General features: G+C 39.7%; 1 protein-coding gene across 4 annotated transcripts in view; it reads left to right on the forward strand.

Annotated features, from left to right (window-relative positions):
* The window catches only part of Ndufaf5 (NADH:ubiquinone oxidoreductase complex assembly factor 5), a 28,780-nt gene extending 7,544 nt beyond the window's left edge, over positions 1–21,236 (forward strand). Inside the window, exons 4-11 of one of the 4 annotated variants that reach the window (XR_004118900.1) lie at positions 3,737–3,784; positions 5,298–5,401; positions 7,468–7,507; positions 8,430–8,627; positions 11,580–11,640; positions 17,201–17,297; positions 20,465–20,548; positions 20,886–20,915. Coding sequence is in view for 2 of the 4 variants with exons in the window: in XM_031372058.1 (XP_031227918.1) it covers positions 3,737–3,784; positions 5,298–5,401; positions 7,468–7,507; positions 8,430–8,627; positions 11,580–11,640; positions 20,465–20,548; positions 20,886–20,968; positions 21,129–21,215 (705 nt within the window). In the remaining 2 variants the exon portion in view is untranslated. Of the gene's footprint in view, positions 1–3,736; positions 3,785–5,297; positions 5,402–7,467; positions 7,508–8,429; positions 8,628–11,579; positions 11,641–17,200; positions 17,298–20,453; positions 20,549–20,885; positions 20,969–21,128 lie in introns of those variants that run through there. The other 3 variants (XM_031372058.1, XM_031372059.1, XR_004118901.1) reach the window with 3 other exon arrangements.
* Positions 21,237–24,149: the final 2,913 nt, after the last annotated feature.

The following is a 24,149-nucleotide window of genomic DNA, read 5'->3' on the forward strand; positions in this document are numbered from 1 at the left end:
TGAGGCTCCTCAAACACTTTTACTGACAATAAATGCCATAGAAAATAAAACATTCATTGACATGCTACAAGATTTAAAGGATGGGAGAAATATAAGAAGGTATTTGATATAGTCCTAGAGGTAGAGAATCTGAGCTGGTGGTTCATAGCCTTGAAAGTCAGAGGAAGGCAGAAGGAAAGGGAGAGTGGTGGCATGTGATATAGTGATGGTGCTTAAGGACCATTAGTTTGGACATGTTATGTAAGAAAGATTGACAGAGGGAGAATAGATGTCAGGAGGCAGTGCTAAAGGCAGTAGAGTCATGGAAAATGAAGCAGATGTAAAAGCTGTAATATATGAGAGGCCTTGTAGACCCAGCAGAACTCGATCAGAGATTGGATCTGAAATTCTCACTTGGATTATATATATATCTATTGCTCTGCTTTCTTTTTTTGTTTTTTGTTTGTTTGTTTGTTTTTGAGACAGGATTTCTCTGTGTATCCCTGGCTGTCCTGGAACTCACTCTGTATACCAGGCTGGCCTTGAACTCAGAAATCGCCTGCCTCTGCCTCCCAAGGACTGGGATTAAAGGCGTGCACCACCACTGCCCGAATTACTGCTTTCTCACTGCCTTTACCTTACCATATTGGCCCTAGCTACCTGCCCTGCCTGTCTGAATTGCTCCAGTAGCTTCCACGTTGGTCTCCCTGCTCTGTCTTTGCCCCAGCAATCTGTTCTATAGCGTGATCCTTGTGAAATATAAGCCAATTCATTCTTCATCAGAACTGTTGGAGTCTCTTCTAATTCAGACATAGTCATGTATCTTGAATGTGTGTGAGTACGTACCTGTTACAACACACACGTGGAAATCAGAGGATATTTTTAGAAAGTTGATTATATCTTTTTACCGTGTCAGCTCTGGTGGCTGACTGATCTCAGGTCATTGGATTGGCATCTTTACTCCCTGAGCCATCTCAACAGCCTTTTGTGACTACTTTCTAAAATAGTGCCTCAGCTTTTGATGACAAATAGCTTTTTATGGTACCATAGCGCTTATTAGTCCATGGTATTTGTTAGTTTCTTTTGTGTCTGTCATTTTGTACTGGACTTACTTGTTTATGTTCATTACCAAAATTCTAGTTTTGTAACCCTCAATGAATAATCATTACATCTGAGTTGGGGTGTAACTCAGTGATAGAACACTCGCCTACTGAGGGCTCTCCTACACATCTTTTGAATTTTTTTTTTTTCCCGAGACAGGGTTTCTTTTTGTAGCCCTGGCTATTCTTGAACTTGATCTGTAGGTCAGGCTGGCCTCAAACTCACAGAGATCCACCTGACTCTGCCTCTGGATTGCTGGGATTAAAGGTGTGCATCACCATGCCCAGCTGTCTGTCTTAAGAAGCCGAAATCCACTGAAGTCATTTTAAATACAGAGGTGTTTGTTAGAGGTTCTTATGTAGCTCATATTTGGAAAGAGAGCCATCTCTCATAAGGTATTAGGACACTGAAACCTAAGTATGAAATCTGTCCCTGTTTATAGGCCTTCTGGGATTACATGGATGCTACATGTTATCTTCTTTTTCTCTTCTAGTTTGTCCCTAGTTTTCTTGATGGATGTGGTCCTATAATTAACTAGCTGTTTTTCAGGTCATGATAGATAATTATTATCTTTTACCAAACTTTGTTCAATGATAATTTGAAGTCAGCTATGGCAGAAATGGTCATACCATAGAAATTACCAAGTGCAACAAAATAGTGCCCTACCAAGAGTTGATTTTTAGCATAACTTCTGCTTTAAACTTAAATTTAAACTTAAAGGTCTGTAACTCAGACCTTAAAGGTCTGTGACCTTTGCCCACAGTTAAGAGACTTTGAATTTTAAAAGATATTGGACATTTTAAATGGATTGAACTTTTTTTTTTTAAAGATTTATTTATTTATTATATGTAAGTATCCTGTAGCTGTCTTCAGCTGCACCAGAAGAGGGCATCAGATTTCATTACAGGTGGTTGTGAGCCACCATGTGGTTGCTGGGATTTGAACTCATGACCTTCCGAAGAGCAGTCAGTGCTCTTCCCCCCTGAGCCATCTCACCAGCCCTGGATTGAACTTTTAATATGTAAAGACTGTGGGACTTTTAAAGTTATTTAGATCTTGGGGATGAATAAAAAAGTAAGGGTTGAGGCTTAATAGTGATGTGTTTGTGTGTTAGGTTGACAAGGGGTCAATTTTACTGGCTGGTTTTTTGTGTCAACTTGACACAGGCTGGAGTTATCACAGAAAAGGGAGCTTCAGTTGGGGAAGTGCCTCCATGAGATCCAGCTGTGGGGCATTTTCTCAATTAGTGATCAAGGGGGTAGGGTCCCTTGTGGATGGTGCCATCTCTGGGCTGGAAGTCTTGGGTTCTATAAGAAAGCAGGCTGAGCAAGCCAGGGGAAGCAAGCCAATAAGGAACATCCCTCCATGGCCTCTGCATCAGCTCCTGCTTCCTGACCTGCTTCGGTTCCAGTCCTGACTTCCTTTGGTGATGAACAACAGTGTGGAAGTGTAAGCTGAATAAACCCTTTCCTTTACTTATATCTCTTAGTTAAGATTTTCAAGTGGCAGGTGGATAATCAAATTTATTAGCTTAGTTATTTGTTCCAAGGTAGTGTCCTGGAGCTGGCGTCTTAGAGTCAGTTCTGCACCTCTCTTACCAAGCCTTCATCAAACAGCATTGGGTTGGTAGTATGAAATCCACGTGAGAGTAGCTACACCAAGAAAAGGAACACACAGGTCAATTTTTAGTGCTGTCTTTCTCCTCCTCTCTACTGCCTAACAAACTATTGGTAGGGTTTACTCTTGCTAAGCTGGGAGCAGAGAAGAGCAAATATGGATGACTTGAAAGCTAGGACCTTCTTTAACAGGAGGGAAGCCACAGTAGAAATCACTGAAGAAGCTTCCTAGAATCTCAGTAGTGCTGGAGATGAAGAGGTAGGCATAGCAGGACTGACCCAGAGGGAACCGACTGCTTGCTCATGCTTAGATCCTGAGGGTGCTTTAGTGACACAGTAGACACCAAGAATTGTGGACCGTGTAAGTAGAGTCCTGAATTATAAACAAAACTATCAAGTGTATGTTTATTATGCACAAATAAAACTATATGAAATTTATCGATGCTCAGAAGTAAGAATTTTCTCAAGATTGGGAAGCCTGTTGTTAGGTGAGAAAAACAGTCAGGAAGATGCAGATTAAATATTGGAGGCAGTCAGAATGCAGAATCCTGGAGAAAAGAGCAACAGTGTGAGAACCCTTCTCTCTTAGAAAGAAGAGAGGAACAGGAAGAATGAAGCTCCTTAGTTTCTCTGTGTGTTTCCTTTTTTTCTCTGGAAGCTCTTTGAATGGAAAATGGAAGCATGAACCTGTTTGGAGTCTTTTTGTAATAGGAGTAAGGATACTTACTAGCTTTCAGCATATTAAAAGTTTAAGTAGTAGAGTAGTGTAGTAGTATAGGATATTGCTATTCATACCTGCATTCTCTGTTTTTTAAGTATGTTAAATGTATTCAATATAATTGCATTCTTAAATTTGTGCTATTCTTTATGTATTTTAAAGAAACTTGCATATCATTTTGGAATTGGTCAGAAAATAACCTTACAAAACTAAAACTACTCTATAATTTCCTCCTTTGGAAGTTTCAGTAGTTTTTTGGCTTTGCTACTGCAGCTATAAATGTTTCTGTATCATCTGATATGTTTTAATTATCCCATTGCAGGAGACTGTAGGAAAGATCTTCCAAACAGACATTGCAGAACATGCTTTGGTAGGTAGCTTTTTAACACTCTTTGTTTCTGACATGGTTTAATTTTTAGTTCTTTATTTCCGTCACAATGTAATATAAATGTAATTATAAATGTAGATACATGAAGAAGTCTTAAGCAGTACAGGGAATATAGTAAGAAAAGTGATTCCTAATCTCACTACCCAGAGACAGCTGTTGGTGACATTTGGTCTGCCACCTTTATACACATGTAATTTCCTCCATTCTTCAAGTTCATGTGAACCGCATTACATTAACATTCCATGTTTTTTAATGGAATGTTATTCTGTTCTGTTTGAATACTTTTTATATATGTATACCTCTTTTTAAATGACCACACAGCCTTCTAGTATGTGAGCATCACATGGTTGATTTATCTGAGCAGCTTCTAGAAGCCTGCTTAGTTGTAGTTTCTCAGTAGCCACCCATGCTGTTAACATCTTACAGCAAGCAATTGTGTGTGCTTGATTTATTTGGTTTTGCCTGTTAGAAATATTGTACATACATATCGACAGAGAGACATATATACATATACATACACATATACATACACACACACACACACACATTTGGTGGATGGAGAAGAGCCCCAAAAGCCACACTTTATTTCTTCTCTTAGCCATTTATACCTTCTTAGACAAAAGGTCTTTATAAAATTACCTCATAGATAAGATATTACACAAAAGGAAAGTTATAGAAGGATGTTGATAGTAAGTTCAAAGCATTGTTTTTTTCTGTAAGTTCATTATTAGTTCAAAGCAGTAGTTTCACATGGCTTTGCTTTATCATGGTGCACACCTATGGCCTTATTCGTGGACCTGACCTAGAATGAATGTTTTTTCCTTGATCACAAATTTTTCCCAAGCCTATTTCTCTTCATAGTGTAATGAAAGCTCATTGTATCACTTATTATGTAGCCTTTACTTAACTATTCTATGAGGAGGAGGCACATTCTATTCTTGATTCTAACTTTAAAATTATTCTAAACTAATTTTGTGACGTGCCTACCCTCTCACCTTCATTGATTGGAGCTTTTACATATATTTTTTTCTAGGTCATTTTTAAAAGCTTATATTTTAGAGATGTTAACCCTTCATAATTTATAATAAATATTTTTCCCGTTTTATATTTACATTATTTATTGCTTTTTAGAAATTTTGCAGTTGGTTTTTCATTTAAAGTTTCTAACTTTTTAGTCATGTTTATATAAGTTTAAAAAATCTTATGAGTGTAAAAGTGTACATTTATACTCAGTAGTTTGTAGCTTCATTTGTTGCATTGAAATGTTCAGTTGCCTGAGATTGTTTTAGTGTGAATGGATGTACTTTTTATATTTTTTGAAGAAGCTAAGTGTCATTTAACAAAAATTCTTGAGTGATTCTTGTGTGCTACATTTTGTGTTCTGTTGTTTTGATAGAAACTGCTAAGCAAATGTAACATTAGCAATGTTTAACAATGATTATGTTTGTAATTGAAGCTATTTAAATATATTGAACTTTTATTTTTTTACCATTAGAATAATTCCTTAGAAACAGATATTCCTACTGTGAATATTTTAGCTGATGAAGAATTCCTTCCCTTCCAAGAAAACACATTTGACCTGGTGGTTAGCTGCTTAAGGTTAGTAATCCATTTGTACTTTTAAAAAATATGTTACAGAGGCTAGTGAGATAGTGTGGTTGGTAAGTGCTTGCTGCATAAGCATGAAGATGTAAGTTTGTGTCACAAAAGCCACATAAAAGGCAGGCATGGCGGCACATGCTTCTCCTCCCAGCTCTGGAGAGTAGCAGGCAGATCCCTGGGGCTCCCTAGCCAGCCACAAGCTCAAGTTTACTTGATTTATTTTAAATGAATGAGAGACCCTACTGAAAAACGTTATGGTCAGAACCTGAGAAAGAATACCTCAGGTTAACTTCTGGTCTCCATATGCACATGTGTGCAAGCTTGCATGCATAGGCATACATACACAAATTATGTATGTATGTATGTATGTATGTTATAAATAGATCTAATTTATGCTATAACATTGTACTCTTAGGATAGCAATAGATAATGGACTAATACCTTACTCCTTCAGCCTGGAATTAAACCTAAGGTTTTGGGTGTTAAAGACAAACATTGTGTCACTGAGCTATATTCTTCACTGTCATAGAGTAAATTCTTTTTAGTTACAAACCAGTTATCTTAGTTTATAGATGTTAAGATCCTTCTGTTTAACAATTATGGATTCAGGACACCCAAGTGGAAATTAGATGTACCGTCTTACGTGTCTTTTTATTCCCAACTTTGTAGTTTGCTAAAACTCTTTTGCTGTTGCACATGAGAAGAATAAACTGGGTGAACAGAAAACAGAATATGTAGGAGATTTCTTATGTCTAAGTTTAGAAAGCTTTTGCTTGTTTGCCATTGCCTTAAATGATGTTGGTTATACTGTCTGCATATTAGAATAGGCAGAAGCCAAACTGACATCACCAACTACTCTAAGTGTAGAGCAATAGGAACACTTTCTCATTGCTGGTGGGGATGCAAAATGCTGTAGGCCCTTTGAAAGACTATTTGATGATTTCCTGGAACTTGAATATACTTTGTTTGGATCCAGCATTTATAGATCTTAGTATTTAATTACCCAAAGAAATGAAAACTTATATCCATGCAAAAAATGCAACAATGAATAATATATTTACTGTTTCAAAAATATTTCAGACTTGTATTTTATGTGAGTATTTTGCCTGCAAGTATGTATTTGTACCACGTGCATGTCTCATGGCTATAGAGGCCAGAAACAGATGTAGGATCCCTTGGAATTGAAGTTACACATGGTTATGGCCACCACTTGGGTGCCGAACACTGAACTCAGTTTTCGCAAAAAGCAAAAAGTGCTATTAACTGCCGCAGCTGTGTTAATAGTTGCTAACCTTTGGAAGCAACTAAGATACTGTCTTAGTTAGGGTTACTGTTGCTGTGATGAAAAATCATGACCAAAGCAACTTAGGGAGGAAAGGGTTTGTTTCACTCACTGTTCTGTATAACAGTCCATCATCAAAAGCCATGAGGGCAGGAGCTCAGGCAGGGAAGGAACCCCGAGGCAGGAGTTGATATAAAAGTCATGGAGGGCACTGCTTACCAGCTTGTTTTCTCCCTGGCTTGCTCAGCCTGCTTTCTTATAGAACCTATGACTACCAGCCCAGGGATGGCACCACACATAATGCCCTGGACCTTATCTCATTACTCACTAATTAAGAAAATGCCCTATAAGCTTGCATACAGCCTGATCTTAATGGAGCCTTTTTCTTAACTGACTTCCTTCTCTCAGATGATTTTAGATTGTGTCAAGTTGACATAAACCCATCTAGCATAGATGTCTTTCAGTACTAAGGTATTGAATTGTGGTACATCTTGACAATGGAATTACTTAGCACTAAAAAGAAGTAAGCTGTCAAAATATGAAAAGAATGCAGGAAACTCAAAGACATTACCATATGAAAGGTTATTCAAGAGATATATGTATGGTGGTTCCAGCTATGTCATTCTGAAAAAGGCAAAAGTATGGAGAGTGTAAAAAGATCAGAGTTGTGGAAGTTTAGAAAACAATGTAATTTCAGATTTCAAAGTTTAGTACCTGTTTTGGTTTATCCTACTGATAATTATACTAATTAAGGTTAAACAAATATGTGTTTCTGTTTTAGTTTGCACTGGGTGAATGACCTCCCTAGAGCACTTGAACAGGTAAGAGGACTTCTGTTGGTCTGTTCTGTGATAGTTTATTATCACAGATTGACAAATGTTTCTGTTTTTATTGTTCATACATCTGACAGAGAATGGAATGAAACCAAATATTTATAATGTTCCATGGTCTGGGTATAGTTGGTACATCGACTTGTAAATATGTACATTGGGTGGCATTCCTTGAGAATTTTAAGAATAGTTGCTCGTGAGATGCTTCTAATATGTTTTTGAAAGATTTAATTATTGTGTAAAGTAAATTGGTATCACAAAGCATACGTTAGTTCTATTTCTTCTTTTATTGCCTGAGAACCTTTTCTGGGTAGGAACTTGCTTACATTTGTATCTGCCCTTTGCATGCTCTCAGTAAGTGTTAGATAAATGCTCATAGACTGGTTTTTATCAGTGAGCAGAGAATGTAGATGGTCGTAGATGATGGTATGGCTTGGTGGGACTCAGAGAACAGCTGGAGGGAAGCGTGTGGGCCCTGTGGGAACTGGCCTGAACTAGGCCAGAACTCATGGCTGTCACCTGGACTGCACTTCTTTAGCCAAAATAAGTCACAACTCCAGGCCAGATTTAGGAAGTAGGAAATAAACTCCATGTGTTGGTGGTAAGTCTTGAAAAATGACTTTTCAGAGGGTATAAATAGGAAGGATTGTAATTTTGGTGATCTATTACTCTTAAAATATTTTATAGGATTTTGTAAAAAGTTATACCTAATAAAATTTGAAGCATATATCTTATATTTGTATCATTATTGAGTGTATTGTCTGTCTTTGTCATTACTATACAGCATACATCCATCATATAGACTCTAGGATTTCTTGTCTAATACTTACTTTGATTGTAGTCATAAAATACTGACTTGGATACTGATGTTTCTGTCTGTAAAATTTGAATAGTTTTGTTATATTTATTGCAGATTCATTATGTCTTAAAACCAGATGGGGTGTTTGTCGGTGCAATGTTCGGAGGTGACACACTCTATGAACTCCGGTGTTCATTACAGTTAGCAGAGACAGAGAGGGAAGGAGGCTTTGCCCCACACGTTTCTCCTTTCACTGCTGTCAGTGACCTAGGGCATCTGCTGGGAAGAGCTGGCTTCAACACTCTGACTGTGGTGAGTATCAGGAGAGCTAAGTAGCCCACAAGTTAGTGCCTTGTCTAAAAAAACAAACCATAAAATATGTTAAAGGTAGGAGACAGCATATATTGACAGCATTCTGGAATGTTTGGGGCAGTTTCCTCAAATTTTGTTTTTCTTCTTTTGAGGGACTTACTATCTTTAGTGTGTATAAACACAATCTGACTGATGTCAGTAATATAAACTCTTTAGATTCCAGAAAAAGTCACTCCAAAAAGTGTACCAAAGTTTATGAAGAGATGTCTCTTTAAGTTACATTTATTTATCTGTGTGTAGAGGTCAGAGGATAGCTTATCGTAGTCAATTCTCTCCTACTGTGTGGGCTTCAAGGACTGAACTTAGTGCCTTTACATACTATGCCATCTTGCCAACACCTTTGAGGGAAACATTATGAAAATACTACTCCATTAGAATCTTCAAATAGAAATTAGGTGTGATTTGGGATAAGACCTCTACAAATGGCAAGAGATACATCTATCATAGGGACATTTGTAATACTCCATCAGCTGACAGTTCAAGCAGACAGAAGTGACGACACTCTCTAGGTCTAGGCTTAGCTGAAGTAGAACCTGTTCAATTTCAGATAGAGTGGAGAGTTTTATAAAGAGGATCCATATGAAGTAAGTGTGGAAGAAAAGTAGATTCTGCATAGACTGGGATAGAACACTGCATAGAACTTGCTTTATTTTGGGAGGTGTTTTGGAGTCTCAGTCTTCTATGTGTCAGGCTGATGTGGGGTCACTGACTTTGAAGTGCTGCTTCTGCCCCATCTCTAGTGAGCTTTGATCACAGGCATACATACTTGGCTTTAGTCACTGTAACCTGAATCCTTGCCCTATTCCCTGTATTACTGAAGGGAATTTAAGAAAAGTACTTCATTTCTTTAAGAAATACAAATGTGTTTCACCTTGGGTGGCCCTTGATATTAAATGGCCAGAGCATGATTCTACTTTCCCTGACAGAGCCCCAAGTGCCTGTGCCTTTGGGAGATACTTACCCAAACTACAACAGGGACCTTCTTTTTTTTTTTTTTTTTTTTTTTTTTTTTTTTGGTTTTTCAAGTCAGGGTTTCTCTGTATATCCCTGGCTGTCCTGGAACTCACTCTGTAGACCAGGCTGGCTTTGTACTCAGAAATCCGCCTGCCTCTGCCTCCCAAGTGCTGAGATTAAAGGCGTGTGCCACCACTGCCAAGCAAAACTTTTAATTTTAATATCCCTGTATTTATAGTATGGTAACCATAACCATTGTAAGTCTACTCTCATTTCCAAAATTACCCACCATGTTGTTACAAACCTATAATTGAAGTGAAAAAATATTTATTGGGATGGTAAAACCTCTAAACTATGTAAATGGGGCAGAGGAAGGAGTAACAGAAGGTGTGGAGTGGATATTATGTGACTCTGTACTAGAACTCACTACGGTAGACCAGGCTGACCTTGAACTCAGAGATCCGCCTACCTCTCTGAGGGCTGGGATTAGTGGTGTGCCACTCTGCCATACATTGTTTTACTTTTTGTTTTGAGAGAAGTTCTAATTAACTGCTCAGGCTGTCCTTGAACTCCCTCTGTAACTCAAAAATCCCTTGAATTAGTAGACTTACCTCAGCATCACAGACTTATGGGATCATAAACCTGTACTGCTATGTGTGAACAAGGATCTCTTTAATGGTTTGTTAATGTAAAAAGTGCAGAGATTCGATGGCCATCATCTATTTTAATAGACACTACTCAGCACACACAAGGCTGGCAATACAGCTCAGTGGTAGAACCCTTACCTAGCCTGTGTGAGGATCTTGAGTTCAATTCTCAGTCCTATTAAAAAATATGATCACACATGCCAATGCATGCATATTTCAAATAATAGAAAGGAATAATGAAATCTATGCATGGGGAGAAGTGATAGAGCAAGTTTGAAAAGAAAGAAGGCTCCTCCTGACATTGGATACTTTCTTCCTCTACCCCAGACAGGCACTTGAAGCAACTGTCATGCAGAGGCATGTGTGCTTATTACCCAGCTCACTTTTTAAGTGTTTAAACTTTTCTCACTCTTACACAACCCGACCCCCAGGGAATAGTACTGCCCACAGTGGGCCAGGTCTTCCCATATCAAGGTAGTTCCCGCAGACAAACCTGATAGGACAGTCCCTCACTGAGCTCTCTTCCCATGTGATTCTCCATTGTGTCAAGGTGATGATTAGAAATGGAGTATCTTTTCTTCCCCATTTAATATCTGATGTAGCCCATATGTGAGTGAAGTGTGTTAAATGGATTTCCGTTTGGAGTTAGGAGATTGAATAGGAGCTTGCTCTGCCCACTCCATGCCTGACTTGGTCTTGTAATAACCACAAAAGGTACACCCTTTCGGGGATGTTTTAGAAAAAAAATAACAAGAAGAAGCCATTCATGGTGGCAAAGACCATGAATGAGTTAAAGAATCTCAGCAGAGGCAGAGGTAGGCAGATTTTTGAGTTTTAGTTCCGGTTGGCCCTACTCGCTCAGTCCCTGCTCACTCTGGCCCAAAGATTTATTTATTTTTATGTCTTAAGTACACTGTAGCTGTCTTCAGACACACTAGAAGAGGGAGTCAGATCTCATTACGGGTGGTTGTGAGCCACATATGGTTGTTGGGATTTGAACTCAAGACCTTCGGAAGAACAGTCAGTGCTCTTATCTGCTGAGCCATCTTACCAGCCCCAGTTGTTAGACTTTTAAAACATAATGTTCATGAAGAATTTTAAAAATAAGACAGTTCTTGGGGTTGGAGGTAGAGCTCAGTGGTGGGCACTTGCCTATTTCTGTTAAGTACTTGATAGCGAAATTTCTTACCTACCTCGAGTAGTCTGGGAAATAGTTAATAGCTCTTTAGCTTAATTTTTGTTTGTTGTTCATGACTGTCACATGAATAATATGTTTTTCTTTAAAAAATAGGATACTGATGAAATTCAAGTTAACTATCCTGGAATGTTTGAATTGATGGAAGATTTAAAAGGTAAGGCATTTGAAAGAATTTTCAGACTCTGTTTAAGAGGCATTTTAACAGTGTACTGTATGGCAATGATGGGCTAAAAACTAGGCGTCTATTCCTAGTGAAAAAGCACACTGCCATCTTATAGCTTATGGTATAAAATGTAGAAGGAGGTAGACACCAGGCAGATGGCACAGAGAAGAGTTAACTCAGAATTGTGGTTAGTGCTATAGAATTGAGGCTTGTTAGCACTAGGTCTGCCTCTGGGATGATATAGGAGGAACTTGTTTTAGGTACATTTGTAGATATTTCAGTGATTTCCTATAGGAACAGTTTATATCTCAGGTCTAAGTATACATACACACATGTCTGCACACACACACACACGTCTGCACACACACACACACACACACACATATTTTAAAAAAATTACAGTCCTTAGATAGTTTGATGAGTTTAGGATTGAGAGTTTAGTTGAGAATAGACATTGGTCTGGGAGATGACTTCCCAAATTCATTTGGTTTTGTGAGACTGTCCCATGGTTTGACGCAGGCTGATCTTGAGCTCTGTATTGCCTTAGCTTGGGTTGTAGGCGTGATCTACCCACATTAATGTGTTGTAGTACATTTTTCCTACATATATGTTTGCTGTTAAAGGGAAGGTCCTTATCATTAATTCAGATCCAGAGTTTTAAATTGGCTTTGAAAGCTGTGTTATGTAGCTCAACCAGGCTTGTCACCGAGACCTTCAAAAGTCTCTATAAATGCTCTTGTTTTCAAGGCTTATTCTTTGTATCCCTGGTACATACCACCCCTCAAATGGTCCTGATGTCAATAGAGAGCTCTTGATTTATCTCCGCTCATGGTTGTACCCCACCTTGAGACTACATTCTTTAGTCTGCTTCATCAGACAAACTCCTCAAGGGTGTGGGTTTCTTTTTCTCTTCTCTCTCTTCAACCTGTGACTTATTCAATGGCCTTTGTGAAATAAGCATTTGGTGAATGCAGTCTTACAAATTTTGATGGGCTGGAGAGATGGCTCAGTGGTTAAGAGCACTGCCTGCTTGCTCTTCCAGAGGTCCTGAGTTCATTCCCAGCAACTACATGGTGACTCACAGCCATCTGTAATGGAATCTGATGCCCTCTTCTGGCATGTCTTAAGATATCAACAATACAAATTTTGGTCCTCTGCATGGCTTTGTTGATGAGCCTCTTACCTTCTGTAGTAGTTTGAGTCTCCCACATCACTGCAGCAGAGTTGACTAGGGAATGTGGAGGCAGATATTATTGATGGAAGAGAGGAGAGTCCCAGTGGATGTAGGTGTTTGTGTTTGGTAGCAAGAAGATCCTGTTCATGGGCCTGTTTGACCTGATACAGAGGAAGTAACACTATGTGGAGGTACATAGTCTGAGAATTGTGTAGAAACACTGAAATAGTCATTGGAGAGAAAGGTGAATGACTTGGGGAAAGTTACAGAGTTTGAAGGGTTCATTAAAGTTATTCAGACTTCTCTGATTGGCAGCAACTTTGGGTTGGTTACTTACATGACAGAAATACCAAAGTGAAAGATGGCTCCACAAATAGAGTTGAAATGGTGAACTGGCAGAAGGAAGCAGAGGGCACAGTGAGCTGGGAAGTTGGATGAAAGGTGCTGTAGCTAAGCAGTTTCAAAACAGTCAGAAAATAGTTACGGCTGGAGTACTTACTTAATCATGCTGAAAGGGCAGCATGGTGCACTTGGAAAAGGAGATGCTTGGTGGATGACTTGAAAGTAAAGTATTATGACTCTGTCAGGGACATAGCTCACGTACAGAGGCGGAGGGGACTGAGGAAGCTCATTGGAGATGAGGTAGAGAGAGTGGAACTTGATAGACACTAACACCAAAATCCTGTCCCCTCATCATGAGAGGGCCACAGAAAAACTGAGCCATGTGCCAAACCTCAAAGGAACACTGACTAGGCTTAGATCTGCCAGCAAGCAGGAGCAGAAGGTTACAGCAGGTGGCGCTGTCCTCCACAGGGTGAGGGCGTCTAGCAGGTGGGGCAGATCTCAACCAGGAAGACACTCTGGGGAACAACAGGGATGCAGTTTCTACCTCTCAAATTTGAAATGAAATTTCAAGAAGAAATACCTGCCATTGAGAGATTGCCAGCTGTTCTTCTTTATGAAACTTTGTGAACTGTTTGTTTGAATACGCACACAGTTTATTAATAGCATAGGCAGTTTTGATGGCTTGAGGAGTTAAAGTTGGGGTCTGTGAAACAGAATTATGCTTCATCTGTTTCTGAAAATTTATAATGTTTCAAAATAATGAAATTTATATAATTGCTTGCTTGTTCTTAAATGTACAGATCTGTAGTTTTTACAGACATTTTCGCACTTGCTTTTTTCAGTTTCTTTCTTGATAACTGATTTCCTGTTAAGTGAGAAGCATTAGGGCTAAAGAGAACACTTGAATCTGAGTGGCAGAATCAGGTGCCAAACTTTTGCTTTGTGCCCTGGTGTCTTAACTGACTCTTGTTGCTTGTCGTAGTTGTCTAAGGGTCTGGCCTGTTTACTACACTTCTGTGAGTGCAGTTACACTGTCATATTAACAAAGGGAAATGCACATAGCCAAAAACCTTATCATGGTCCCTTTGTGTCATGAAAAATAGGATTGTTAGGCTACTGGTGTACACTCGATGATAAAGATAATAAAACACAGCAAGTCATCCACCAAGCATCTCATTTTCCAACTGCACCAAGTACTAAACAGACTCATAGAAACATGCAGCCCTTTTATCCAAAAGCTTATGGTAATGAAATTATTATATTCCACTTAGGCTCCAACAATAATTCTTTGAATACAGAGTTTATTGTGTACTGGTCTATAATAAAGGCTTGTGCTCATGATTCATTTCAAGAAAGAAAATAGAAAGAGACAAGAAATTAGATCTATCAGTTGGGAAAGGTTACTGCCCACTGATTTAAAAATACAATAATTACTCTGTAGTTCTCTGGGCTATTTTTTTCTTTCTTTCCATGTGTGGGTTTGTTTTTCTAGGGATCAAAAACCCCTTAGCCTTAGCCTATGCAAGTGCTCTGCCACTGAGCTACGTCTCCAGCCTTGATCTTGCTTTGGATTGCAGACTGACCTCAGACTTACTGTCTGCACACGCCTCTGTCTTCTGAGGGCTGTATTATATCTAGCTAGTATCTTGATTTGCAGATGAACTCATCAAAGGCATATGTACCTTGTCTGTAGTCATGCTAAACTTAGGATTAGTTACTTGAATCCACAGTTTTATACTATATATTAATTTAGTATATATACATACATATATATGTGTGTGTATGTATATATACTAATGTATAGATATATCTTTCAAATAGTGAAATTAACCTTTTTGTTAAGTGCTATAGTCTTAATGTTATAGCTGTTTGTATTTTTTTAAAAATATTTTTATTATTTCTTTGAGAATTTCATAAAATACATTTTGATAATATTCACTCTTCCCAAATTCTTTTAAGACACATGCACCTTCACTTCCACCCAGTTTTATGTCCCTGTCCTCCTCCTGACCCCCTCAAGGTCAGTTTGTGCTTCATGGATCTGTAGCCTTCTGCTGGAGTGTGGCTAACTTATCATGGCTACACTCTTAGAGAAAACTGACCCTTCCTCTCCCAGCAGCTGACAGTGGCTAATAGCTCCTCGGTTGGGGTAGAACATAGTGTGTAGCTCCACTCTCCATGCTGGGACTTGATTTGGCTTGGGCATTCCAGGTGATGCTGCCACACTGGTTCATATGTGAAGCTGCCCCACTACATCCAGAAGACATTGTCTCCTCCTTGTCATTCCCTGCTGGCTTTACATTCTGACTGATGATCCCTGAGTCTTAGGCACAGGGGGTTTGGTGTGTGTGTTCCAGTTAGAACTGAGCATTCTGCAGTCTCTACTTTGTCCTCTGGCCAGTTGTGGGTCTCAGTGTCGATCATCATCTACTGCAAACAGAAGCTTCTCTGGTGAGGATTGAGAAATGCCTTAATCTGAAGGTGCAGGAAGGCAGGGTGAGGCACATGGTATCTTAATTACAGTTCTGTTGTTGCTGTGAAGAGACACCATGGCCAAGCCAACTGCTATAAAAGAAAGTGTTTAAGTGGAGGTTTTCGAGGCCTAGTCCATTATCATCATGGTGGGAAGCTTGCTGGCAGGCAGGACAGCATGGCACATGGGGCTGGGATCTTTCATCCTGATTTACCGGCAGGCAGGTAGCGAAAGGCTTTTGAAACCCCAAAGTCTACCCAAATAACTTATCTCCAACAAAGCCATACCTATTCCAACGAGGCCATACCTCCTAATCCTTCCCTGAGAGTTCCACTAACTGGGACAAAGTATTCAGATATGGTTATGGGGGCCATTCTCTTCAAACCACTACACATGCTCTTCGGTAGATCATTGCTTGACTTTTTAACCACCTTCTAGACCAAGTTTTAGAACCTCACTGGGGCCCCTTCCCAATTGGTAATGCCTGTCTCCTGGGGTTTTAAATAGGTCTGACACAAACACCTACATCCACTGGGACTATCCTCCTCTGTTCTGAATGCTTCCCCTTAGAGAGATCTCTTACCTCTACTGTCAGGCCTTTTACAAGAATCACATTTTTGATGTCTTTTATCTGTAGGTGGCTTAAGAAGAAACACAAAGATAACTTGTAAAAATGTTATTTGTCTAGACAAAAACATTAACTGATGGGTTTTATATTTATTCACTTACTGTTTATTGAGTCTCTGCCTTGTGCCAACTCCTTAGCTAGTGGAGAAGATACATAGTTTTGATCTCAAGCTGCTAATATTCTAGATAAAAAGACTCCCAAGCTAGACAATCAAACCTAAGCTTAAAATGAGAGAAACACAAGGGATTTGGCCTTAAATCTGCTTAGGATGTCAGAGAGTCTTTTATAGAAAAGGCTGAATCTAAGTAAGCTGAAGCGAGTCTTCCAGGAGGATGAAGGGTAGGGAAGTTTGGATGGGTGGCACCAAGAACGGTGTTTATACAATCATGGGTGGGGAGGTGTGAAAGGTTATGTATATCTTACTCTTATGTTGAGGGAATGGTGGTAATAATATTGCTTAAGTGTATAGAATGGCAGATGATGGGCAATGCTAGAAGATCAGGAGCTTCTAGATTTTCTCAGATGAGCCTTTTAGTTTGTCTTGGGAGACTTTTCCTCAGAGATGACTCAGATTCAAGTGTAGCAGAAAGTACATTGTTTGCCTGCCTGTAAAGCATGGTTTATAGGAGGGTAAGACGGGAACTAGCACAGTCAGTCTGTCCTGGTATATGAGGAAACTGAGGCACAGAGAGGAAAGGAAGTTGCCCAAGTTGTAGTGGAGGCAAGCAGCTTAGTTCATACCCTGCAGTCTCTGCTGTTTCCCCAGTGGGAGGGTGGGAGGTGGAGGAGCGTGGGTGTTTGCTGGGTGCTCCTGTGCCAACTGGAAGGTGGCGTCCCCCAGTTGGCTTTTGCTATTCTATATCTCTGTTGTGTTTGTTTTCTGATGGTTGAGGTGTATCTCATTTTAGCTGCCGTTATTATTAATTCACAGAAAAAGAATCGAGAATGTTGACCTAATTTTACAAACAAGTTTCATATCAGCTGATGAATGCATGAGACATTTTCAAAGCTTTCACAGTGGTTTTAAGGTAAGTTCAGCTTTTTTAAAGGCAATACTCAGCATTGTTTCAATAATCCATATTAAAGTTTGTTTTTAATAAGCATTTGAATTTAACCTTAAAAACACTGTGAGAAAGCTGGGCGGTGGTGGTAGCTCATCCCTTCATCGCCAGCACCCCAGAGGCAGAGGCAGAGGCAGAGGCAGGTGGATCTGTGTGAGTCTGAAACCAGCCTGCTCTATAGAGCTGGCTCCAGCACAGCCAAGGCTACATAAACTCTCTTGAGAAACCAAACCAAACCAAAACACCACTGTGAGAAATGTCTTCTCAGCATTTAGCCAAGATCAAATAAATCACTGAGAATCTTTTTTTTAAATTTTTTATTGCTTATTTTATTTATTTACATTTCAAAGGTTATCACCTGTCCTCGTTTTCCCTCGGCAAACTCCTTATCCTACCACAATCACTGAGACTCTTAAACAGTTACCAGCCAGTGTCTTCCTGTTATCTCAAGCTCAGGCTGAGCCATTACAGATGTCTTTCCTAGATAGTTTCCTAGATAGATAGGCTTCCCCACAGGGTTCTAGGAGATAGTCCACTTTAAAGATGAAAGACTGAGTCTAGTGAAGGTTGAATCACACTTATCCTAGGTTACATAAGGTTGTGATCTGAGTCCAGGTTCTCTTCAGTACTTCACAAGGAAAGGGGGAGTTCTGTACAACAGTGCGTGTTCCTGAGGGAACAGTGGACTCCTGTGGATGCTGCGTATCAGCGCTCTGGAATTTTCTATAACCGAGCTGGGTCAGACCCACAGAGGCAGCATATGCCTAACAGTCTTATTTAGAATATGCAAGTAACAATTGTTTGGTAGGCTTTTTAGAATGCTTATTGCATTATATGCTGTGTTTGTGTTTACTACATGTGACATAGAATAAGCCAGGTCAGTGGGAAGTTGAGCAAAACTAAAGTTTTGTATTCTTCGTTGGTAATAGACTGTTGCAGTGCGAACCCTGTTTTACTTTGATGCTGTGTGATTGATGTTCACCATGTGAGAGAATATTTTTAAGATGGATGTATAGTGGATCTAAAATACTTGTTAAGATTGGTTAGTTTTTATTTAATGTGTATGTCTCTATGACCATATGCCACACATATGTGGATACCCATAGAGGGCAGTGGATCCTCTGAAACTAGAGTTACTAGAAGCTACCAGCCTCTGCTGTGGATGCTGCGAATTGAACTCGTCCTCTGGGAGAGCAGTATGTGCTCCTGACCACTGAGCCGTTGCTCTGGCCCCCAGTAATTTTTGTTTTGGTTGGTTGATGTGTTGGAGGGTTTTCGTTTGTTTGTTTGTTTGTTTGTTCCTGTACTTGAAACTAGGTCTCACATAGCTGAGGATGACCCCGAGGGTGACCCTGAAATCACAATCCTCCTGACTCTCTTTCCTAAGTGCTGGGATTTTAAATGTGCATTACTCCACCCAGTCATGTTTTGTTTTGTTTTGTTTTGTTTTTAATTAACTTGGCTTGCTAGTTTGTGGCTATTAAAATCTCTATGAATTTCGACCACTAAACTCACAAAATACATGACACTTGGTTTATTAGTAGAATGAGTGTCATTACTTATTAAAGCAGTGCCCTCATAAGCCAGAAGAGGGCCAGATGCCTGGAGCTGGATGGAGTTACAGGCTTTTGGGCGCTGACTGGTATATTTTGGGAACCAAACTCAGGTCCTTAGCAAAAGCAGTGTATGCACTTAACTGAGGTATCTCTCCAGTCTCCTTGTTGATTGCTTTTAATAAAGCCAATGCAATAAAAATGTAAATTTTATTTATTATTGAAATTTTATTTAAATGAACATTTAAAATGGATTATTGTTTTTAAACTATTGAAGAAATGATCATTTCTTGACTAGTGTAAGTAGTAGAAACTTGCTCATGTAGTAAATTTTAATATTAAGAATAATTTCAACATTTTAAAATTTCCTTTAGTTCTTTTGTAGAATGACCTTAATCATAGCTTTTTCAAATAATTTAAAATGTACAAGTAAAGAAAAATAGATAACATTAATTTGATATTACATTAGTTTGTTTTTATTTTCTGCAGTACTGGGAATTGAACCCAGGTCCCTCTCTCCCTCCTTCTCTCTCTCTCCCCCCCTCTCTTTCTTTTTCCCCCTCTTTCTCTCTTGTTCTCTCTCTTTCTCTCTTTCTCTCTCTCCCTCTCTCCCTGTGTGTGTGTGTGTGTGTATAGAAGGTGGTGGTGTATGTTTCTGTGTGCATATGAGTGTGTGTGCAGCCTCCATATATATACAGGTGCCATATGTCATTTTCATTGTCAGAGGTCATTTTCAGTATCTTCTTCTCTTGCTCCCTCTTCTTTCCTTTCTCACTGAGCCCAGAGTCACTAATTTGCTAGACTAGTTGCTTTCAGGAGTCTCTTGTCTCCCTTTCCAGCATAAGGATTACAGGCAGATGCACCACACCCGGTTTTTTTATGTGTGTGCTGGAGTTCATGGTTGTATAGCAAGTACTTTATCCATGAATACATATCCCCAGCCTCTTGACCACATGCTATGCAAACACTGTACCACCTAGCTAGCTCTCTAGCTTACAGTAGGAATTGTCAGTAAACAGCCTCTTACCATCAACTTAAAGAAAAAGGTCTGAAGATTAATGTTAAAATACAAAAAAAAAAAGCCTCTGGGAAAATGCGTGTAAGTTTTAAAATATAAAAAATTTGAAGGCATGGTCATATTAAATGAATTCCACAGCCCTCATCCAAGTTTACAGTTGTAATTATATATGCTGCCTAGAAGGAAGGAGGCATTGTCACCATGTCCTGCAAGAGCCAGCACGAAGGGGTATAAGGTGTGGTTGGTGTGGTTTTCTCTGAAAGACACTTGCCAGTGCTTGCGACCCATCTAGCGTCTAGGTGGGTTTTGCTGAGCTGACTTACTGGAGACTGTGGCCATTGTGGGAAGCATCCTGGTGCTTCCCTCCTAAGAACTAACTCTCCTACTTGCCTTAGTAGTGAAGAGGATTCAAACAGCTTTGCTCCAGTCAGTAAGCCCAGCTATAATCTGAAAGTGTATGAGACCGAGCATGGGTGTGCTGTTGGATAAGGTGTATCATGTCTTGATACTGAGCTGGGGGATATTTGCAGTATTGTCTCAAACTGCCTGTAGTCTATTTTTAGGTATGGGTGAGAGCAACTGTTCTTGGAACAGAAAAGCCCTGCTGCACCGAGACACAATGCTGGCAGCTGCAGCGGTTTACAGAGGTGAGCCGCCCACTCCTACCTGCCGTCGCCGAGGGGGTTGTGCGGGCGGCATGGTGTTCATTCCACAGTGCTATTTCCTTCTTGTAAGGTACTGTCAGGCTTTGTGGGAATTTGGTTTTTGTTTTCTCTCAGAATATAGATCCTATCTGTGTCTGTTTCCAAGCAGCTCGTTTCCACAATGTCAGCTTTTCTGTGTTAAGTTTTGTTATGTGAGGCATTCAGATCTGGCAGCTGGCCTAGGACCCATTTCTCTTTGAAGTAGGTGTTTATTATCGAGCAGATAGACACTGTTTCTCATCCGACTGTTTCCAGAGTTTAATCAGGTTTGTCTCTTTAGAGATGTACCAGAATGAGGATGGTTCCATACCTGCAACCTATCAAATCTACCACATGATAGGATGGAAATACCATGACTCTCAGGTAATGATAGTACGCCATCACTTTTCTCAGAGGGTTTGTGTTTCTGCTTGTTTCCCATTGTTGATCGACGTAGGGTATATTTTATTATGCATATCATGATTGGGGTTACTCTGGGTTAGCCTTATCTGTATCTAATATCTTTCATTTTTATTGTTTTCAGGCAAAGCCAGCTGAAAGAGGTTCTGCAACCGTGTCATTTGGAGAGCTAGCAAAACTAAATGATGTCATATCACAGGGGAAAAAATAATAAATATTTTATTCAATTGTACTGTTTCCCAGAATTTTCATCAGAAATAACTTTCACATTTAAATTATTACAGTTTGAAGCAAGATGCAACCTATTGATCTATTTACTAGCAACCTGATACTAATTCATGCTTAAGTTCTCATTTGTTTCTATTTATGTAAAGATGTTCTTACATAGTGATTGGATAGCCTTGCAGAAAGCCTGAAAGCAAAGAAAATGTTTTCCTTTGGGGTGGGGAACCTAGAAATACGTGCACGTGTGAGTTCGTGACTTGTTGGGAAAGCATGCTCATTCTAGCATTCTACACCTTTCTTCCCACTGGTCTTTTGTTATCGCTGTGGGGTGATCACACCCCTGAAGATGAGAGGAAGGACAAATTGCTAGGTTCTTGAGAGTTCTTGTGCAGTACAATGAGAACACTTCAGTGCCTGCTGTAGACACTGATGCCAAAATTATTTGTTGTACTTTTTTTGTTTATTTTTGGAGACAGGTCTCACTATGTAGGCTTGGTTGGCCTGGAACTACCATGTAGACTAGGCTGGGCTCTAGTCATATTGACCCATCTCGTCTGCCTTTAGTCCTGGGATTACAGGCATGCCTATGGCTCACCACACCTAGTATTTGTCACACTTCTGTCTTGTCCAGATGACCAGAGGACTATATGCAGTCTCCAAAGCTACTTTGTAGTTTTGAACTACGGAAGAGCATCTGTCTTTCCCAGTTCCATCCCTCTTTTCCTTGCTTTGTTATTTTTGTTGTTTTGATTTTGTTTTTTTTTCTTTTGGTTTTTCAAGACAGGGTTTCTCTGTGTAGCCCTGGCTGTCCTGGAACTCACTCTGTAGACCAGGCTGGCCTCGAACTCAGAAATCTGCCTGCCTCTGCCTCCCAAGTGCTGGGATTAAAGGCATGCACCACTACTGCCTGGCTTGATTTTGTTTTTAAAGTCTCATTTTTTTATACATGAGTGTTTAGCCTGCATGTTTACATCATGTGCATGCTTGGTGCCTTTGGATCCCCTGGAACAATATTAAGGATGATTGGGAGACACTTCAGGATTGTTGGGAACAGTGCTCTACAGTGAGCCGTCTCTCCATCGCCTCCTCCCCTCATTGTAAAAGCATCTAAATTCTGTTCCTGCCTTTTTTTTTTTTTTAAACTTCTAGGGTCTAGGGTTATCTATACTACTTTATCTTAAGAGAAGAAAACATTTTAAAGAATCAGAGGTAAAATCTCATGTAAACATCATTGCCCAGTGATTAATAAGCTGTTTACAGTCAGGCTTTCCTTTGTTAATTTTAGACCTATTGCACTATTATCTTAAATCCAGGTTCACTGTCTTGACATCTCAGGGTCAGAAAATTTGGAAGCAGTGAAATGTCCTCACTGGGCATTGGGACATTTGATCTCTAACTACTGCTCCTATTTGGGTGTTTGTGGAACCTTAGGAGTTGAGGCCTGGCTGGAGGAAGTTGCCACTAGGGGCAAGCCTTGATGTTTGTGGTCTTGTCCTGACTCTGGTCTCTGCTTTCTGGTCTGATGAGAGCAAGTCTATTCTGCCAGCGCCCCCCAGAGCTGTCCTTGTTGCTGTGCCTGCCCTGCCCTGATGGCTAGCCCCAAATAGTCTTCCCTCATCTCTTCCTCTCAGGTATTTAATCATAGTGCCAGGAAAATGCAGTAACAAAACTTACTAAATTGTCCTATCAAAAATTTTTGCAAAAAATTTGTTAAATTATTAAATGGCATATGGAAAACAATGTCTTGAAAATTATAAGTTTGTTTTTAAATTGCTTAGCTCAATATTGTGTGGTCCCGGCTCCTGTAGAACTTACAGAAGTCTCCCCACCTCTGCTTTCCTGGTGCTAGGATTAAAACCAGGTGCCACACCCTGCAGTTGTCAGTCTCAGTAGTTTAATAAATTCTTGCTCTTTCTGCTCTGTTGCTGTAAAGTTTGGAACTCAGATTGGAAGATTTTTCAGGACTCAAGTTCATGGTAGGAAAATACCCTTTGATTCTGGGAGCACCAGCCTTGGGAATAAAATTGATGAACTTTAACATCTCCTCATTGAGTTTCACATGCCAAGCACCAGAGACTACCTGTCTTCTCCCCTGCCCCTTTATTTCTTCTCTCATCTGTCACACCCTGACTGCACTTCCAGTCATCTCACCCAGTATTCTGTCTCCTTCCCCAGCCAATCCACACCCTCCTGTTCCCACCCTGCCCTCCATTCCACCTGGGAAGTCTATCCCATTTTTCCTTTCCCAGGGAGATCTTTGTATCCTGCTACAGCCCTCTTTGTTTGTTTGTTTTAACTTCTCTGGGTCTGTGAATTGTAGCATGATTTTCCTCTTGCGCTAATCTAGTGAGTATACACCATTTTGACTTTCTGGGTTTGGGTTACCTTATTGGGGATGATTTTTTTTTTTCTAGTTTGTCATCCAAACTGTCATTTGTCATCCAAACTGTCATGACGTCTCTTTGCAAAAAGGTACCCAGGGCATGCTGAGTTGTAATTTTACATGTAAAACACACAGTTTATTTAAAATTAGGTAAAGGGCATATGAAGTACACTATTGCATTTATTCTCAGAGATCACAAAGCCTGAGATAATTTTGCCTGGAGATTTGATTCCACTTGATTCTCAAAAAACAAGCCCCCTCAGATGCACTTACTGAGATTCAAATTTCATTTCCTAGGAGTATCAGGATCACTTTTCTGGATGTGTTACTGGGGCTATATCGATAGTGAAACCAGAGAATTTATGAAAACTGGGCTTGAAAATCAGTGAACTACATGTACATCCATGGATTCCTTAGTTGATTTCCTTTTGATTGGCTGTTGAGTTGCTGACAGCTCAATATCAAGATGACTAGATGGAACACCACACTTACCAAGTTCTTGTATGAGCAGACTATGGAACTAGTATGGGCTTTTTT

Source organism: Mastomys coucha, unplaced genomic scaffold (genome assembly GCF_008632895.1).
Source record: "Mastomys coucha isolate ucsf_1 unplaced genomic scaffold, UCSF_Mcou_1 pScaffold15, whole genome shotgun sequence".
Taxonomy (NCBI): Eukaryota; Metazoa; Chordata; class Mammalia; order Rodentia; family Muridae; genus Mastomys; species Mastomys coucha.